The sequence below is a fragment of the Chamaea fasciata genome, unplaced genomic scaffold, assembly GCF_029207755.1.
Source record: "Chamaea fasciata isolate MVZ Bird 193981 ecotype frontalis unplaced genomic scaffold, bChaFas1.0.hap1 SCAF_12, whole genome shotgun sequence".
Taxonomy (NCBI): Eukaryota; Metazoa; Chordata; class Aves; order Passeriformes; family Sylviidae; genus Chamaea; species Chamaea fasciata.
The window spans coordinates 18,682,375-18,702,126 of NW_027094097.1; the positions used below are offsets into that span (position 1 = coordinate 18,682,375).

At 39.6% G+C, this 19,752-nt stretch overlaps 1 protein-coding gene across 1 annotated transcript in view; it reads right to left on the bottom strand.

The window, feature by feature from the left end:
* Positions 1 to 19,752, bottom strand: part of LOC136296075 (transcription initiation factor TFIID subunit 4-like) — a 148,255-nt gene that overhangs the window by 70,774 nt on the left and 57,729 nt on the right. The window contains exons 11-13 of the mRNA XM_066194898.1: positions 13,031 to 13,161; positions 10,343 to 10,468; positions 361 to 417 (exon numbers count right to left, since the gene is read on the bottom strand). Of these exons, the coding sequence (XP_066050995.1) occupies positions 361 to 417; positions 10,343 to 10,468; positions 13,031 to 13,161 (314 nt within the window). The remainder of the gene's footprint in view (positions 1 to 360; positions 418 to 10,342; positions 10,469 to 13,030; positions 13,162 to 19,752) is intronic.

Consider the following 19,752-nt stretch of genomic DNA (forward strand, 5'->3'; position numbering starts at 1 on the left):
ACCAGAACAAAATTGTTAAGTAGCACATTTCTAAGAAAGTGACATTTTACAAAAAGACAAAGGCATATATTTTCCACCAAAATCTAGAGCTGCTGTCATCAACAACCCAACAAAAGCTACAGCTACCTAAAATGGAAATGAAAATGTAATGTATGGAAATATTCTCTTATAAAATCTCCTTAGGCTTCACATGTATTAATGTATTAGTTTGCAAACATTAAGATCAAAGGGAAAGCAACAAATACATCCTAAAAAGTTTTTAGTCAGATTTTTATTAACGATATACAAGTAGCAAGGCATAAAAAATTAATATGTTCAAGCCTTGAAATGTCAAGTGTAATGATCTCTAGCTCTGCTTACCTCCTTTGCTTTTTGTTTCAGTCTAGCTTGCTCTGGGTCTTCTTGCCTTGAGCGACTCTACATGTGTAAAAAAATGGGGAAAAAAGGTTAACAGATGGTTTAAGAACCCCTCATCTGTTGCAGTAAGTTAAAAAATAGCAAAGAAATAGGAACAGGATACAAGGTATCAAACACAGGACACTGAAATTGATAGAAGTGCAATTTCAAACCCACCAGCCTCACCCAGAAAACTGTTAAATGTTCAGTTGTAAATGAGATGTAGCCAAGATTTGAATTAAAAAGAAAAAAAAAAAATCCAAACCAAACAAATAAAAAAAACCCAACCAAAAAAACCCCCCACCAAACCAAACACTGCCTCCCACCCAAAATCCACCAAAAAAACCCACCAGAAAAATAACAACCATAACAACAACCACCACAACAACAAAAACCCAGCCCAACCATGTTTTTGTCAATGTGAAAGTTTCCATACAGGTTTAGTTTTCAGGTATTTAATACAAATAAATTGAAGCACCCAAGAGCAGAAGTTACAGCCTTTCCATTATCCAAACTATTTAATTTAAGTCCTTACAGTCACATATTTTGAAATTCACTGTTTGCAGCTAAGCTCGTATTTAGCTCTTGGTAGAGAACATGAAGAAAACCATTGCACAGTTGCCATCCCAAAAGGTAAATCTTTATAATAAAAGATGCTACTATTCCATATGAGCTTACTTTTAGTACAGCATAGAAATATATTCTGCTAAACCCATTCACGTACTACTAATAATATTAATGCTGTCATTTTAAAAACTGGATAAATATTGCTGAATGACAACTTTTGTATTTTCCTTCAAAACAAGAAACAGCTCTAAAAGCAGATCATTTAATTGCAATGATAACCTGTAACATTTCTTTAGACACACACTACTTTATAACCATATGTTAAAACCCATTTAATTTCTATTTGGGCTCACTACATGTTGTCAGACTGACAGAATTCAAAATTCAAGAGGCAGATAATACACACATTATACTTTTATAAATGTGTGATAGGTCAGCATTCAGCAAACGTTGCACAAAAAGTTGCATAAAAAGTAAGAAGCTCCAATAAAGCTTGTGACATCCATGGAAAACTGTTGTTCCTCATACCTGAAAGGTGCAGTAGTTCTACTCCAGTATTTCTTTGAGATTTAAAGTGATATCATTTACACAACTCCTAAAGGAGTATCTGTGCCCTCTCCTATGTCTCATTCTCTGCTTATTGCTATGCTGAAGGCAGACCTGAAACTTGAATGAATATTCGTTTGCAAACTTACATATTCTTAGATTTTTTTTACTGGTGTTTACATTTTTCATACCATATTCTGGTCAGAATTCAAAAATTCATTAAGAAAACCAAAGGGAGATATGTTTTAAGGGCTTACACTTAAAAGGGTCGTGTACTACTTTTGATACACCTGGAGAGTGCCTTGGCTTGATTTGGCACAGAATTCCCTATCCTTCCTCCTGTTAGTTTTGTGGGTTTGTGGTTTTGGTTGGGTGTTTTTTGAACTGGGATTATATTTTTTCCGGTTAATACAGCACACCTATAAAACACGGTGCTGATAACACAGGGTGACATTAAACAAAAGTGAGTTTTTTAGATGTGCTTAAGTCTTCCACTGTGCACATCAGCTTCACCTTCCAACGACATCTACAAGTGCTTTTGTGTCTGTTGGCATAAGAGGTTGTTGGACAGGACAGTGTCTGCAGCAGAGGAATGACAAACTGAAATCTGAGAGAGCCAATGACCAAACCAGACTCTCATGCTGCAGTTGTGCCAACCAAGGAAGAAACTCCACCACAACACAAGCTGAGCTTCCTTCGAACTGCTGTGGCCAGACGCAAAGAAAAATGTAGATAATGTCACCTAGTTAATGTTCAAAGGACAAAAAGGTATTTCATGAAATATATGGGTCTGCCAGAGAGCTGGGTTTCTAATCAGCACAGCAATTACCAAAAACTCAATTATACTTACATGTACTAGTTTAAAAACCAAACTAAGAAAACCCCAGTCAGTGAGCTGCTTCTCTAGGAGATGGGCTCAGGTCAGGATTTATGAACTGAGCTGAACAAGGTCCTTGCTGTCATTTTGCAGTAACAATTCAATCACTGGAGCCTCAGTTTCTCCAGTATGATGTATGGAAAAGCATATTTAGCCCTTTCGTGGGTTTTGATGATAAATTTATAAATGTACAATGAACTTCTATTGCCTTGTGAGTCTCACAGTGAAAGCAGTACAGAAACACAAAGTATTGTTATACTACTGTACGAAGCTGAAAATTCGCCAAATGCAAAGTACAAGTTAAAAGCACGTCAGCTTTAGGAGAAAGCAGAGTGTCCTGAGAGAATCCAGCTGAGACTTCTAATATTGTTACTAACTTTCTACAAGGAAATGACAGAATCCTGGAAAACACACCAGATGTAGGTTGTGTTTGGGGACACTGAAAGAAAAATTAAAGCAGTAGATGCAAAGTAACATTGCAATTTCCTGGGCTCCACAAGTGAAGGAAAAACTCTGCAAGTGCTACAAAGTAAAGTAACACATTTAAAAGTTGGGGCTTTTTCTTTCTTCCCCAGAAACCCAGCAAAGAAGAGCAGATCTGGAATTCAGGATAATCTCAATGTGCAAAAGCAAATCATCTGCTCTGTGAAAACCTCCAGCTTGTTCACAGTAAATACATGATAAAAATGATTGCAGAGGTGAAAAGAGGTATTCAATTCCTGAACAATATCAAGTACAGGAATCTTGTTTCAAAAATGAAGACCTAAAATAGCAGATAAGTTAAATTTATAACCCAGATTGAAGGTGAAAATACTTTTACATTTAGAAAAGTGCAATGATTTTCTAGTTATTGCTTGAATCCATGCCAAAGAGCTTTTCCAAAGAATCCAGGCCAGTTCTTGTTTCAAAGAAGCAGAATTCCAACTTTACATTGGATGCATCGTTACTACTAAAAAAATTAAGGAATTTAACTCTTTTATGTTCAGATAAATTTTAACAGATTTTTTAAAAAGCAGATTTGTAACACTCAAATACTTTCCTGCTGGTTACCATGCCAGTAAGCTTCAGAAATAAAATCATCAGTACATGAAGGCTAAAATGTATTAAGGGACAAGTATAAACATCAATTTCATTAATTCTTCACTTTATGATCTAATGTAAATTATAAAAGGCTTCACCAATGCTCATTTAACACAGATTAAAGCAAAAATAAGCAAATGCAAATGTCAAGCTTAAGAGAGGTGCCTAAATAAGCTTTAGAAATGTCACTGGATTCCCTTTACACTCCATTCCACACGTGAACATCTCTCCCTTCCTCTGAAGAGTTTGCACAATTTTGCTGCTGTTCTGCTCTTGTCTACAAGTCAACATCACCAAGCAATTTTTTTTAGCATTTTACACTTCCTTTTGTCAAGCTAGTGACTAATCACTCCTAGCCTTTTAAAATTCCAGTTGAACTTTTTTCTTCCAGGCAATTAATATTTTGGGGTTTCTCTTCCTTTCTCCTTTCTCTCTGACACCCAAATCTTAATATGCTGCACTTCACCTGTTTCATGAAACATGCTTTTCCAAAATCTTTTAATGCACCAATGTCTCCTTCCTCTAAGGCTTTGGAAAAGCCCACTAATCAGAGAACCCACCAGACCAAATACTTCCAAGGACTTTATCACAATTCCTTTGCCTTCCCCTCCCTGTTCATCATGTCTAGATCTGTAAATAAAGTCGGTTGCATTTACCTAATGTATTTTCCTGTTAATGAATAAAATCTTTAGAAGCAAGCAAGCTTCCCATAGTAATTTTAGAGCAACCCAGGACTGATCCTAAGCAGATAACATACTTCTAAATATATTAAATGCTGTCTCCTACTGAGAATGTATTCAGCAAACCAGGTTTGTTAACATTTCTCCCAAACACCAGCTATTTTATTAGACAAGACAACCTGATATTTTAATTGTGAAGAGCCAAAGTGCTTTGTGTTAGAGAGTTCTTTATCTGGAAACTGAAAACTGCATAGATCACATTAGGTCTATGGAAATATTGGACTTCCAAAGTATGAAAAGCAGCATATGTTAAATGTGTATATTCAAAACAACAGAAATAAGGGGCTTCATTTACATGTTACCAAACTCCCTAATGTTCCAAACCTCAGCTCTTCCCCTGGCTTGTGTTCAGGCAGGCCACAAAAAGAGACATCTAAGAGACATGGAACAGTGTAGTTTTAAGGGTATTTCAGAGAATGGTCTTAAACTAGAAAGCAGTAGTGATTTTAAAATTGTAAGGGTATTTATAACCCATGCCATACTTAAATATATGCACCAATTTTTTTAGAATTGGAGCATACTCTGCATCTGTGCAGATGGACAGACTAATAACACTTCTGGTGTGTTTCATTATCAGAATAATTCAATACTTGGCTTGATTATTAAAGTCAAAGTTGCACTTTTGCTAGATTTTTGATCCACTAACAGAAATAAGCTTTCTGTTCCAATTTGTGTGCGCTTTAAAGTCTCAGCTTGTAACACCAGTGTTGGGAAATGTCTCACAGGGTCTCTCCTGCATTTAGCTACATCTGATCCCAGCTAAGACACTCACAGCTCTACTGCCCCTCACCAATATGTACACTGGGGGTCTTTAATGCCTCCAATTCATCTTTTTTCATTAAATAAAGTTAAGAGTCACAACTGCAGGTGCTGTACTATCGAGAGCCACGGCTGTGCCAACAGTTTCAATTTTAAACCTATTTTTCTCCATTGATGACATTAGAACTTCACCCACGGCTGTACCAGCTTATAACTTTCACTTTTAATTAAAGAAATTAAATTGGCAACATGAAACACTTTGCTTTCACATTAGCTTTGTTAATAAAAAGTGAAAGTTAAAAGCATCATAGCTGAGGGTAAAACGCTGCTCAGTGTTACGACCATGGTGAGGTGGAATGCAAAAGCACAGGTCTGAAAAATGATTTATATTAAAATCATTAAAACTGCAGTAACAAATCCCTAAAAATTCAGAAAATTATCTCAACACAATAATTCCTATTTTGCTCTGCTCTCATCAGAAGTGAGTTCCAAGCGGTCATGCAGACAGGAGGCTGCATCGAATCCACTGCTCTCAGAGGAGAGGGAAAGGATTAAATGGAATGACAGCTGAACTCATCTCAGGCTCAGGGAGAAGCCCCTCCAAGTCATCACAGCACACGTGTGGAAGGCAATCTGCAGCATCAAATTTCAGTAATCTCTCCAATAAGAAAGCCCTTCAGCCTACAGTACTACCCAATCATCCATAAATGCTAATTAACTTTACAAACAACTCTAAACATAATTTTTCATTTACTTATGTAAATTTTCTTTTTACAGAACACTTCTTACTCTTGTGATAGTTGTACTTAAGAACCCAGAACTTGACAGACTTGTGCTACTAATACATAACACTCAAAATCATAGACTAAACGAATGCATATATTGGAAATTAAATTTCAACATTAATTTTATAATAAAATACACAAGCATTCAGCCAGTTTGAGCACAACAATTAACACACTAACTTTAACGTGATCCACTTTATCAGAGATTAAAACACAGCCAAAAATTCATTTTCTGAGAGCCAGGACAACCCCAAGCTGTAACTCTTTACTGCCATCACTCCCTCAAAAAAACAATTCAGAAATAAAAACAACAACAACAACAAATCAGCTACAACTCCCTATTCCTTCTGCTGCCAGAAATATTTCCATTATTAGCCCAGAACCAGAACTTCGTTCAACTTGACAGACACCACCTGCATTTTCCAGGTTTTGGAAACAGCTATAAAAGCAGCAAGAACACGGGTTTACTATAATAAGACCAGTGCTTTGTTGGGTTTGGTTCGGGTTTGTTTTTTTTGTTGTGGTTTTTGGTGTTTTGTTTGGTTTTTTTTTTAGAAAATCCACAGGAGACACACCATGTCAAATGTAAAGGTAAATTCCTCAGGTGATTTTAGTCTGGCTTTTGACCTTTCTGCAGCCTTAAGACTCCGAGTGCTGCCTGCACCATCCCCACAGGCCGGGAGAGGATGTCTGGTTCTGCACACACCTGGCAACAACAGCCACTGGCTCCTACTGCCAGAACAAACCAGGGCCAAGAGCTGACTCTCCCAAATATTCCCTTTAAAGAGACTGCACTCTACACACATGTTTATACACAAGATGGATATCTTGTGCTGGGTTTTTTTTTTTTCACCTGTGATGCTCATGTCAGGAAGGAAACCCCAAATCAGTGACAACCAAGGCAGCTCAGCCCCTCCCTGCACAGCTTCTCCTTTTGACACATCACATTTTCTGGGGGCTTGAGACAGGAGCTCTTCAAGCACCAGGAGGGGACTGGATGTCACAGTTTGGGGACCAAGATGCCTTTAAACATTTTATAATTTAAAGTAGTTACAAAAGTAGTTACTAGAAAGTAAATTAGAGCAAAGCTTTGGGCCACACATTCAAAGCTGGTATGGGAAGGCTGTGGAACATTTTGGAATGTTGTGGAACACTGAAACATTGTGGAAGGTTATGGAACATTACGGAATATGATGCAGGATCCCTGAGGTCATTCTGGCTCCTGAAACAGCACAGTAGTAGTTTCAACTTTTAGATTTTTAATGTAAAAGAAATAGCATGTTGCATTGCTACTATAGCACACCCGGATTTTTCCTTTCCTGTTGTCTTCCCCCAGATATCTCACTGGAATGAGAACATCGCTCACAACGTTTCTCAGCTTATGATATGAAGTTTCTATTTTTCAAGTATTTCCCAGGCACGGGACATAAGATTTGGCAAAATTCTCTCATTTAACAAGCCACACAATACTGCTGCTTTGGTTCAAAGACACTCCTGTAGCACCACAGCTTATTTTAACTTTAGTGACTTTTCTAAGAATGTCAAAAACTGTAAATTTTTTTGAAACCTAACTTTGTTTTCCTTCTTCCTTCTCATCTGGTTTGATCTCTCCTTCTCCCAGAAACACTTCCTGAAGCAGAACCAAGCCCATCTGAGCGCTTACAAATTTTACAATCATTTCCTACTGTAACAACTGAAATTACAGTTGTAGATCAACCAGAACACTTGTGTCAAATGTTTTCCTTTTTCCTCCTAAAGAAACCCACCCACCACTCAAAAGAACAAAAGCCCGCAAACCTGACACTTTCTTTGGCCATCATTTACTTTTTTTTTTTTTTCCCTCTTACTGAACTGTAATGCTTAATCCCCAGATCAGCTTCAAGGCTTCCCAAAGACTCATGCTGCCTCCCCTTTAATTCCAACCTATTCCTTCGTTTCTCATTATCTTCTCTATTGATTATCCTGTTACTAAGTAGATTATTTAACACCACCTGCTTCAATGCCCAAAACATTTCTTCCACTATCTTATTCTTTATCAAAACCTGGACTTTGGCTGCTAATAGGGCTCCAAAGGGTAAATAATTAAAAAAGAATTTTCACTCCAAGTTCTTTTGATGTTCTTCCATATGAGATAGTAGATGAGACACCACCAGCAGGAAGCTTTGAAACTTCACCAAAATGGTTCTGCTGAGTAACCTTAAAAACCTGCTGCACAATAATCTGTCAAAACACTCTCAAGATAAAAGATCACATTGTTTCTCTAAAAGGCACAATAAGAAGTTGCAATTATAAATAAATATGGGTTTTAGATAGATTTAAGCATCTACAGCAAGGAAAACAGAAATTTCACTTTCAACCCCAAAGTTTTTTTGTATTCTAAAGACGACACCATCAAGGTGACAAAGGCGCCACAACTGGGGGAACAAGGCCTTTGCATGGTGGATATTTGAGTCTCCACAGCCAATTTAAGCATCTCCCCCTTTGCAGACACAGATATCACCAGACCACAGACAGAGAGAATCATCGGGCACTGGTGGGTATCACCTCACCAGGCAGCTGGGGCAGGTTTTAACTGTGTCCATTTCATTACTGTGTCATTACAATGACTGCATCCTTCCCACAAGGGCTCAGACAACAAGGCACGTTCATAAAAAACAGAAAAAAAATCAAAATCCTGGGTAAGGAATCAGCATACAGGAGTTCAGAACAAAGACCTCAACAAGTATCACCATTCAAGTACCGGTGCTTTTGCATTTGAGCAGCGCCAGAGAATCTAAGGAAATAACGTAAAATCGATTATTTAGAATAAAAAATTGTCATCTGACCATATTGTGCCAAACCATGTCCTACATAAGCCTTGCAATAGGTCACCCATCCACCAGAACAGACTGGGCAGCCCCAGCTGAACAAAGTTCCAAGCTGCCATTTACACTCAAATCACAGTGTTGCATAAGCACCTTCCAAGGGGTCCACAGTGTCTTCTGCTTCTCTCTCTAAACATTAACACTGATAAATCAGCACTGCTGATGGCTACTCTGTGCTTTGGTTTTGAATTTTTAACACCTTCATTTATTTTTCACCTTCATATATTTTTATCGTGTACCATGTATTTCTTCCAAGCTGTCTCCTGGTTATGAAGATGAAGTATGCATTCAATAATTTCATTAAGGTGATTTTTCTCAAATAAATTAGGAGATTCTTTTACATTTTTTTTTGTTGTGGAATTCTCTAATTTGCTCTTCCTGTATTTTATAGGAATGAAACTTGATGATTGTGTATTTATTTCCTAAATTTAGACTCCATAGGACTTCATATTATCCAAGACAAAAACAACAACGTCAAAAAAAACCCCTGTCCAAAACACAGAATATCAATTCATGAAGGAATTCAGTTTGGAAGGAACACCAGAAACTCCTCCCAGCCATTCTCAGACCAGCCTGCATAAGGCTTTGTGCAGTCAGGGAAACATTTCTGAACCAAGGACTGTAAACTACAGCATTTTTCTCAATGTCCGTTAAAAAATGATCAACGTAACAAACAAGTACGAGATACACTGAAAACGATTCACCAAAATGTAGTCACTGAATGGAGAAAACAGTATAAAAAATAAGCATTTCTTTATTTTTAGTAAGTAAGAATTGAGAATGAAAAAGCAAATGTGTTTTCATTAAAACATTTAAAAAGTATCTATGTTGCTTTAAATTTTGTGGAATATTTAATAATGTGAACAATTATAAATTAAGAGTACAAACAGGACAGATTAAAGTAGCTTAACTGAGAAACAGATTTCTAAATAAGCAAGGCTTGGGTTTGTTGTTTTTTTTTTAATTCTCAATTTGTGAACATTAATGGCATGAAATCAGGAGGCTGTGTTACAATTGAGTTGCTCTGTATAATCCCTTCAGAATATACAATAAATAACTCAATAAAGATTCAAACAATTAAAAATGGGATAACTAAGAGATAAACTTATTTGTAGTTAGATATGATATATGTGATTAAATTTATAGTCACAAGTAGGAGACTTATCTATCCCTACATGCTCTTGAAACAACATTATCTGAGCTTGTTCTACTGCACCTATGCACACTCAGTCTCTGGAATTCAAGTTACAAAGGAACAAGTCCTGAGAACTGACAGTTAACTGGAGACATGCATGAATCAATCAAATACTGCAGTTACACAGGAGCAACTAGAACACATTTAAATTAAGATGAACAAATGAACAAAACTGTTTAAAAACAAAGTCTAAAAACCTAAGAAGTTAAAAGCCTCTAAAAAGATTAATCAGAATTTACTGAGTTCGTTTAAAGACCAGAAGTGCAGGCTATGATTCTCCAGCAGCACAGAAACCCTTGGCATCTATTAAATTTCAAAGGCAATTGTAAAAATCATTTCCCAGAATTATTTTATCCCAGGGTGGTCAGCACAGACCACAGCCTGACTCACGAGTTCAAGGTGTGATGTCACACCAACAGTACCTTTCTTACTGTAAGAAACAAAACGTGCTTATGAAACACACATCACAAAATTAAATAATTGTTTGAAGGCTATGGATTGTTAAGTAGTTTAAAAAACAGTAAAAGTGATACCTTGGCAGCCTTCAGCAAGATTTCCCTCTCTTGCTCATCTTTCCTTTGCTTTTCTAAACGCTCCAACTGTTCAAAGAACTTGAGCTGTGATCGGACGTCTGTGGCCTGTTCGTACCATTCATCGTCCTGTAAAACAGGGACAGCCCTTCAGAAAAACAGCCACTTCATCAAGAACATGCATTTACAGACTGAAGGTGTTACACATAAAAACCTTTCCATTGTACTAATAATAAAAAGAAAATGATTCTTTTTGAGGCTCGGGGGAATGAAGCCAGCCTGTGGTTAATAACACAGTGAGAATCTGATAATTTAATTAATATCTAAGCAATTTTTTTAAAATAAGGATTACTTTATCAGCTCCAGACACATGGAAGAGTTAAAAAAATAAAACCAACTGACTTAATGATGGAAAACATCTAAAATGCTTAACTTTATTACTGAATAATCCTAGCCATAGTTTATAACCAGGCTCATAACCTGTAATTCCTGCGTTTGTACTAATCTTGAACTAGTAACAGACTTTCTCAAGATGCAGCATTATGAAAGCATTAAAGCTAAAAACTCAGTTAAAATAAGCCTCTAACTCCAATTAAAACAGAAGCTTATGACATCTAAGAGCATGCAAGTTTTCCTAGCACACAGCAGCCAGGAGAGTTTATGGCATGAGCCACATGAAGAACACTCAGGATGTCAGTCAGAAAAGTAAATTATCCACATTACTTTCATCCCATTTATCTACTTAATGTTTTCCTTTCTGACTACCATGCTATGAAATCAAAGAATAGCATTAACCAAGAAAAACGCAGAATACAACAACAATGCTACATGTCAATCAGAGACAACACTACTTTTTTCTAAGAATATTTTAAGATACTGTTTTAAATGCTTCTTTAAACATAACACGGACTAAGCAAACTGTTTTCTTCTCAGACACCATCCTAGACAGAAGGAAGGAGGGATTTAACACTTCTGAAGATGGTAAAAATACTGAAAGAAACAAGGATATTTTAGTTTTAATCCAACATAGCAGAATATATCCATTGATTGCAATGAAAGATCTAAGTGCAGGTAATAGCCTGGAAGAGTGGCCTTTATTTTTTAATCCATTTTTCTATCACAATGATGTCGATTATAGTCACAGATCCCGGAGATTATTATTCTTGCAAATATCAAAGAGAATTAGTCCAACCATGACTGCGGTCACAGAATCCCCAGGTTTGGGAAACAGGTGGGCTAAGACACAGTCCGAAGCTGTTTGACTAGACTGCCACTCCAGGAATAGAAAAAGGTACACCACAGAACCAAGGAACAAACTAAACCAGAGCTACCAATGTATACATATGCTAAGAAATCTAAACACAGCTTAGACAACACACAACTAGTTATTGCCATCTTCCTTTGATACCAACTTAACAGCTATAATAACTAATAAGCATCTTACTTCTACTGGAAAAGATATTTCAAATATATCAATAAAGATGTTTGATTAATTTGAATTTCAAACTGGTTAGTAGATCTTTATTTAAATTTCCCCTTGGTTTGAGATATCAAAATTGTTTCAGTTTTCTTCAGGAATACAATCACTAAAAAAAGAATCAGTAGCATTTTAAATTTTTTTTAACAGAAAATCATGTTTAATTACAGTGAAGAATTTATAGCTGAATTCTTTAGTTGTTAAGGCATAAATTGGCAGCTTTTGTAAAATATGAGTATTTCTCACAATCAGTAAAGTTACTACAGATTCCTAAATACCAAAGCAACTTCAATCCAATTCCTGGATACCCTGGACAAAAAAGGAGCTATCAGGAATCAAGTCTTAGTCACAATCCACAAGCAGAAATAGCTTAGCACATACCCCATGCCAGACACTTCAGCACAGAAAGACAGAAACAACTCTACACCCAAATTTCCCCAGAGCAGACGAAGATGAGCTGGCAGGCAGATCCACCATCCCAGCAGTGTGTTTGCTGAGCAGGCAAACCTGCAGCCCAGGGAAGCTCTGCAGCATGAACCAGAGTGGCTGTGCTGAGCACCGTGGCTGTGCAGGGCACCGTGGCCAGACCGGGCACCGTGGCCATGCCGGGCTGTGCAGGGCACCGTGGCCAGACCGGGCACCCTGGCCATGCCGGGCTGTGCAGGGCACCGTGGCCAGGCCGGGCACCCTGACCATGCCAGGCTGTGCAGGGCACCGTGGCCAGGCCGGGCACCGCGGCCATGCCGGGCTGTGCAGGGCACCGTGGCCAGACCGGGCACCCTGGCCATGCCGGGCTGGGCAGGGCACCGTGGCCAGACCGGGCACCGCGGCCATGCCGGGCTGGGCAGGGCACCGTGGCCAGACCGGGCACCGCGGCCATGCCGGGCTGGGCAGGGCACCGTGGCCAGACCGGGCACCCTGGCCATGCCGGGCTGTGCAGGGCACCGTGGCCAGACCAGGCACCTGACCATGCCAGGCTGTGCAGGGCACCGTGGCCAGGCCGGGCACCGCGGCCATGCCGGGCTGGGCAGGGCACCGTGGCCAGACCGGGCACCCTGACCATGCCGGGCTGTGCAGGGCACCGTGGCCAGGCCGGGCACCGCGGCCATGCCGGGCTGTGCAGGGCACCGTGGCCAGACCGGGCACCGCGGCCATGCCGGGCCCCGCCGGCCCCGCGGCGCGCAGGAACACAAACCCGTTCTGGGCACACTTACTTTGTACGACTCCATCCGGTGCTGGGTTATCACTGTGACTTTCTCTATCACTGTTCTTAGTCTGTTCTGTGTTGCATGGGAAATAAAAGTAACGACTTCAGCTGGCACATCAGTAATTCCTAGTTTTTTAGCTAAAGCAAAAAAACCAAAACAAAACAGAGTTAGCTTATCCCCCATAGAAAAAAAATACCCAAAAGACAAACAAAGCTCCAAAAGGACCTTACATCACAACTTCGTTTTCCTGAATAGAAAAATCCATGACAGTGTATTTATGTCGCTTTGGTTATACACTCATGATCCCCTGAAAAGAGTGCGACTCTACAAGTTTAAAAGATAAATCAGAGAATTTCTTTAACACTTGAAAGCATTTAAGAACTTTGCTGAAGTTCAGCCTGGCACGTTAAACCGAGGCATATCAGAGTATGAGACAATATGAGCTTCCAGTTGTTCTCCACAAGAGAAAACAATTCTTTAACTTTCAGAAGCATTAGTGAAGATGAATTTCAGTGTCGAGTAGGTGAGGGTGCAGCCCAAAGCATTCTGTTGCATCCTTCAGCCTACACCACTGGCATAGTACCAATACAGAAATTCTTTAGGGAAAAGAAATCAACCTATTAATTGAAGGCAAAGAAATAAAGTCATATTAAAAAGAGTTGTTTAGAAACATACCAGCTGTCCCCCCCAACACATATTCATGGTTACTTGGACATTTGATACTTCATGCTGAGTTTGTAAGAAAATCAAAGAGTCTACAGTCTAATGCATTGATATATTTAAAAAACATCCAAGCTACAGAAAAACAGAAAATGGGTAACACTTAAGGACACCTAAATTCATCAAAGTCATTATTAAGTATTGGATATAAATTTGTGGGTATATGAATATATATTGTATATATATTATAACAATATTATAATATACAATAATAATACTTATATATTATTAAGATTTATATATTATTATTATTATATTTATGTTCATATATTCGTATATGAATATATGAACACAAACTACAGTCCTACAAAGGCATAGGTGGTCCCAGCAGGGCAGTTTTCTGGATAGAAAACTCCCAGTGTGCACACACACACGTGTATTTTACACAGGAAAAAACTGGGTAGCTGTATCTTGTATGGACCATTGGTGTTGACCCACCACAAAACAATAAATATGCTGAGTCAGTGTTCCCTTGAATGGACACAAGACTTTCCAAAGCGGTTTGGTTGGGATACACGAATGGTTTTGCAAAACACTGCAGGAAATTTATGGCTGTTTCGGGAAGTGCCTCCTACAGAGCCAACTGTGAGAGGAATCCTCATCTGGGGAGGGGGCCCTAGCAAACGCCGACCTCGGCTGCGCGACAGCAAGCGTGTGCTTTGTGAGGCCTTCCTGCCTTCCCCTGGCTAAATTCGAGAGCAAGAAACCACCCCACGTCTAAAAAAATAATGTGGGAGAAGTGAGCGCTGGTGGCACTGGGAGGGCAGCGGGGCCGGCGCCAGGGGGGAACCGACACCTGCCCCGTCCTGCCCCTTCTTCCCTTCCCTTGGCTCCCGATCCACCGGGATCGGCCCCTTCCCTTCCCTTGGCTCCTGATCCACTGGGATCGGCCCCTTCCCTTCCCTTGGCTCCCGATCCACCGGGATCTGCCTCTTCCTTCCCCCTGGCTCCCGCTCTAGCGGGATGTGTCCCTTCCCCCCCCTTAGCTCCTGATCCAGCGGCATCTGCCCCTTCCCTTCCCTTGGCTCTCAATCCACAGGGGTCTGCCCCATTCCTTGGCTCTTGATCCAGCAGGATCTGTCCCTTCCCTTGGCTCCTGCTCCAGCGGGATGTGTCCCTTCCCCTCCCTTAGCTCCCGATCCAGCGGGATCTGCCCCTTCCCTTCCCCCGGCTCCTGATCCAGCAGGCTCTGCCCATTCCAGGGACGGCTGGAGCACATTCCCACTGCGCTCCCCAGCCACACCTCCCCAGCACAGCTCTCTACTCAAACTATCGCTGGTGTTCATTTTAGGGATTCTTTGAAGTCGTTACCTCTTAAACTAACTTAATCACTGACTCCCTATCTTACACGTTACCTTAAGGATTTCAGCAAGATGCATATATGATTTTTAACTAATTTTTGCTTTATCATGGGGAAAAAAATAAATTAAACCTTTCTTGGTGCCCAATTTGTCCTGTGTAATAGAGCTGGAGCTGCGCTCAGGTTGCTGAAAGCTGAATGTGTAATGGGAAGCTGACACACACATTAAATCCCAACGCTGCAATTGCCACCCAGGCAAATGAAGTCCTTGAAGTCGGGAGGACGATTCCTGTGGGCAGGAGCAATTCTTCCAAGTCAGACTGGCAATAGTGAGGCCTATTTGAGCATGCACCATTTTACTATGCAAACACGCGTAAGCAAAGCCATCATCAATCAGAAAACCCTAGTCTGAAAAAAAAATGCAAGTAAGAAGGGACATTTAATTAACTAGTATCCAGAAAAGAGGCTTGCAGGTGGAAATTTCTGCCCTATTCTAGGTATGGGTGAGAACGTGTAATTGTTACAGCTCTTTGAATTTCAGTGTAACTATAGTACCCAACTTCCCTGAAAACACACACTCCTTTTATAACACGAACTGTTGCCATCTTGGTTTTTTTCACAATAAAGGTTTTTCTAATCTTAAAGAATTTTATTCTAAGTAAAGTCAACCATTATAGGACTTTTCTTGTCCCTTTAACTCTTCAGAAATTCATCCATAATCAATGGACCATTCTCTGAGATACTTAACGCCTTAAGATTCTTGTCCTTCACCAGCCGCTGAAATATCCCAGTAACTTTCTTCTAAAATCCCTCAATATATTATTCCTAAGTCCAGAAAACTACCCAGAGGCCATAGAGTCCCTTGGGAATCTGCCCTGGGACTTACCCTCTTTAATGGGTGTCTCAGGGACCTCGGGGGAGAGACACAAAGCCCCTCACCAGGTCTGCAGATGGCACCGCCCTGAGCAGTGCAGAGGGAAAGGAGCTGGCAAGTGAAGCAAGAGGATCTTCACGGAACTCTTGAAGGACAGGTGCAAAGCCTTGTGCCTGGGCTGGACTCACTGGAATGCCATGGGCTGAGGTCAGCAGCACTGATGGGAACCACAGAGAGCCTGGCAGGGCAGCAGGTTATCCAGCACTGCACCCTGACACCCACGGGCTATACCTGCAGCAAAACTGAAAATCAGCGGTACCCTACCTATCAAGGGAAACAACTACTCCTCTTAACTCAGCCTACATCTACAACCCTGCACGTTTGGGTCACCCAGTATAAGAAAAGCTTGAAAAACTCAAATCCAGGAAAAAGTCAACAAGATGGTCACGGGGTTGCAGCACACGACCTAAATGAGAACATGAGGCTCTTTTTCTTGCAGTAAAAAGACTTAAGGGAGAGTTTACTGAGAAGATGGAGCCACACCCTTTATTAAGGTTGCCTGGAAGAAGAATTAGAAGCAAATTCATAAATGGAATCAGCTGTTTCTGACTGGATATAGGGAAGAATTCTTCCACGAAGACAAATAATGGAACACTTTGCACAAACAAGTTGTAGACTGTCCCACCTCTCACGTTTTTAAGATCTGGCCAATTGATGCCTTAAACAACCCAGTCTAAATTCAATGTTGATCCAGCTTTAAGTGAGAGAGTAGAGCGATTCAATGATCCCTGTCCTCCTGCATATGTGCTTCCATATTCCTCATTACTGCACAATACTGCGACATCTCTCCTACGTCTCAGATCATCCCCTGGCACATCTCCCAGACCCTATTTGTCCAGCATGCCAGCTGAGCACAGTCAGGGACCCTGGGCCTGGCCACTCTGTGCCAGAGAGCTCACTGGCAGCCAACCAGGCAGAAGAGCAAGGAAAAGGAAAAAAATGGGTTCACTTCCTCCTCTACTCAGACACACAGAGGGGGCTCTAGCTCCTGATTTATCAGTCGACTCAAAAGTGACCTGAAGGGAAAGAAGAAAGGCAAATGGAATATTCAATCACTCAAGGCTAAAATTCCTTGGAAAACAGGATAAGGGGAAAAGAATACAATTTCCCCACAAATGAATTAGTATCAAGGAATCAGACTACAAAAAGATTTTTAAAGAGTCATCTTGTCATCCACACGATTCATCATGTGTGGAAGCATCATCACGTCTTCCCTGCTCTAAATTACATTAGTTAAACCCTGTTAGCTTGGGATGTCAGAAGCAGGGTGCATTCCTAACTGCATACTACACGAAGATTTGGCACGTTCCTTAAATACTTGGATTGTACTTGAGGCAAGGGTGGGAAAATTACCAATTTCATCTACGCTTGGAAATGCTGGCCTGGTTATACTTTCATACACAGTTGCTCACACCACTGTGCTGAATCCACTGACCCAGGAGATGTGATCCCCCTGCTTAGAGCCTGTCCCTTTTTTGCTTTCTGCTACTCAGAAAAAATGCCAAAGAGAAACGGAATCTATGCACAGGGCTGGGAACTGTTAATTTTCATGTGTTTCTATACTGAAGTCTTAGTTTTGTTTCTTTTCTTGACTGCCACTTCTCCTCCTGAGATCCGCTCTCATTTATAAATTTCCTAAAATGAAATACATAAAATTTCATCCACTCTCCTATAAAAAGCATATTGGAATCCTGTCTGCCATCAAAGGAGAAGAACACATATCTCTAAATAGGACATTCCTGACATATTCTTCTAATCTGCTTAATTACTTTTCCTAGTGTTAATAGGAAGAGGCTTGTCTTCCCTTTTCAAGATTCCCTAGAGTGATAATCATGTGGGAACAGAAATATGATTTACACTTTTAAGAAATGTATATATACACATATATATTCTAAAATACTAAACCTGGTTAATTGTATCACAAAACACAAGTATCCTTGTAATAACTCATCATTCTAATCTAGTTATTGGACAGCGGGCTTCATCTACTGATATCTTTATTCAGGCCCTAGCATTCTGAATTCCAGTCTAAATGGCACCATCTGATCTTTACAATATATACACTTAAACATGTGCAGAAACCAAGGAGAAAATTAAGATTAAAAAAAAAAAAAGAACAACTTCTATCAACAGAGTGCTTTCCCTTGCCTTCGGTTTTTAAGAAGCTGAACCTCTTCCTGATTTTTAGGTGATCATCTCAATGTACTTTAAGTTTGATGATGTGGCCATCTTAACCTGCAGTCTTGATCAAAAGTGTTGTATGTGGAATTTGACAAGAGTTGCTTGCTTTTAAATAATACATTTGTTAAATTTAGACATTTTTGATAACAAGTAAATGCCTCAAGTCTTTAAAATTACTTCAGCAATGTAATTTTGAACTTTCCTAGAGCTATGATAAAAACATCATCAAGGTTAACAACAAAAAAGGAGCTGGAGCAAAGCAATGCTCCAAGCTATAATTTTAGCCCATCTCTCCAGTTGAATTTAAGTTTTGATATTTTTAAAGATGAAACTAAGGTCATATTCTTTATTCAAGTGCTCCTGCCAGATCTCTATTACACCAGAACTGTACAAGAGAATCAAGAACTGATGACTGATTGAAAGAAAACTTCAATTCTTTGTGCCAAAACTCAGTTACAGCACATCCTCAGAGACATCAGATGCCACTGAAGAGTCACACTATCCTACACGAGAAATATGAGGGACAAATTTGTGCCCAAAGTGCAAATTTTGAATCTGCCAAGCATTACAGAACAACACAGTAAAGACTGACCACATGTTAATTCTTAATTACATGTCTGGAAGCTTTAATAGCAAACCCCAGTTCAACCAGAATTTAATAAAGATCTATAGTATATCAGCATGCAAAGAAGTGTGTTAGGATGTTTTGTCACAAATAAACTATATTATATTCAAACTTTTTTGATATTGCAACAGAGTTACTATAAAGTCAGAACTTAGATACAAGTTCCAAAAACCTTGGAGGAGAAAACACTCAGCAATATTATTCTGATACTGGCATATGTGTCAGTAGCACAAGATTGTTTTTTACAAATATAAAAGCACCTAAACCTTGTAACTGAAAACTTTTTAGGTCTCAAGAAGTGAAAATTCTGCTATCATCTGCTTAGATATCTGAAAGTCATTGGCTTTGCTGCACTTCAGAAGTTTAATTATATTTTATTGATGAAAAACCGAAACAAACCATAAGGAGGGTACTACCCTATTTGGGAAGCAGAAGAAAAATACTGTCTTTGCAGATAGGTTTTCAAAGAATCAAAAAGTTATTTCAATAATTTATACTATAAGAGGACTGACAGGATTGAGATCAAAGATAAAAAAAATTATTTGTAAAACATCAGGTCTGACTCTGATTATTGATGTGATAAATTATTGAGTGCCTGTATAGAATCTCTTTACGTTTACACTCAAAACAAAAAAACCTTGAAGAACTGGCTGTAAGCAGTTAAACAGCTCCTATTTAGGGCTTGAGTTGTCCTTCAAGAGCAACACTGTGAGGGTGCATAATTAATGTCTATATGCCCTAACCACAGGTCAGAAACACAGAAAGCATTCACTCCTATCGACCCAACACCAGGAGCAACTGCTTGAACTTCAAATTCTGTGCGTGAAACATTGGTCCAAGATCCAACTGGAACCAGTCCTGTTAGGTCCAGACCCCTTCTGCCATTACAGCTGGCTTGCACACCACAAAATAGAAATCCCCCTCCAATCCAAGACATTATTTAGGTTTCTGTTTAACTTTATTCAACA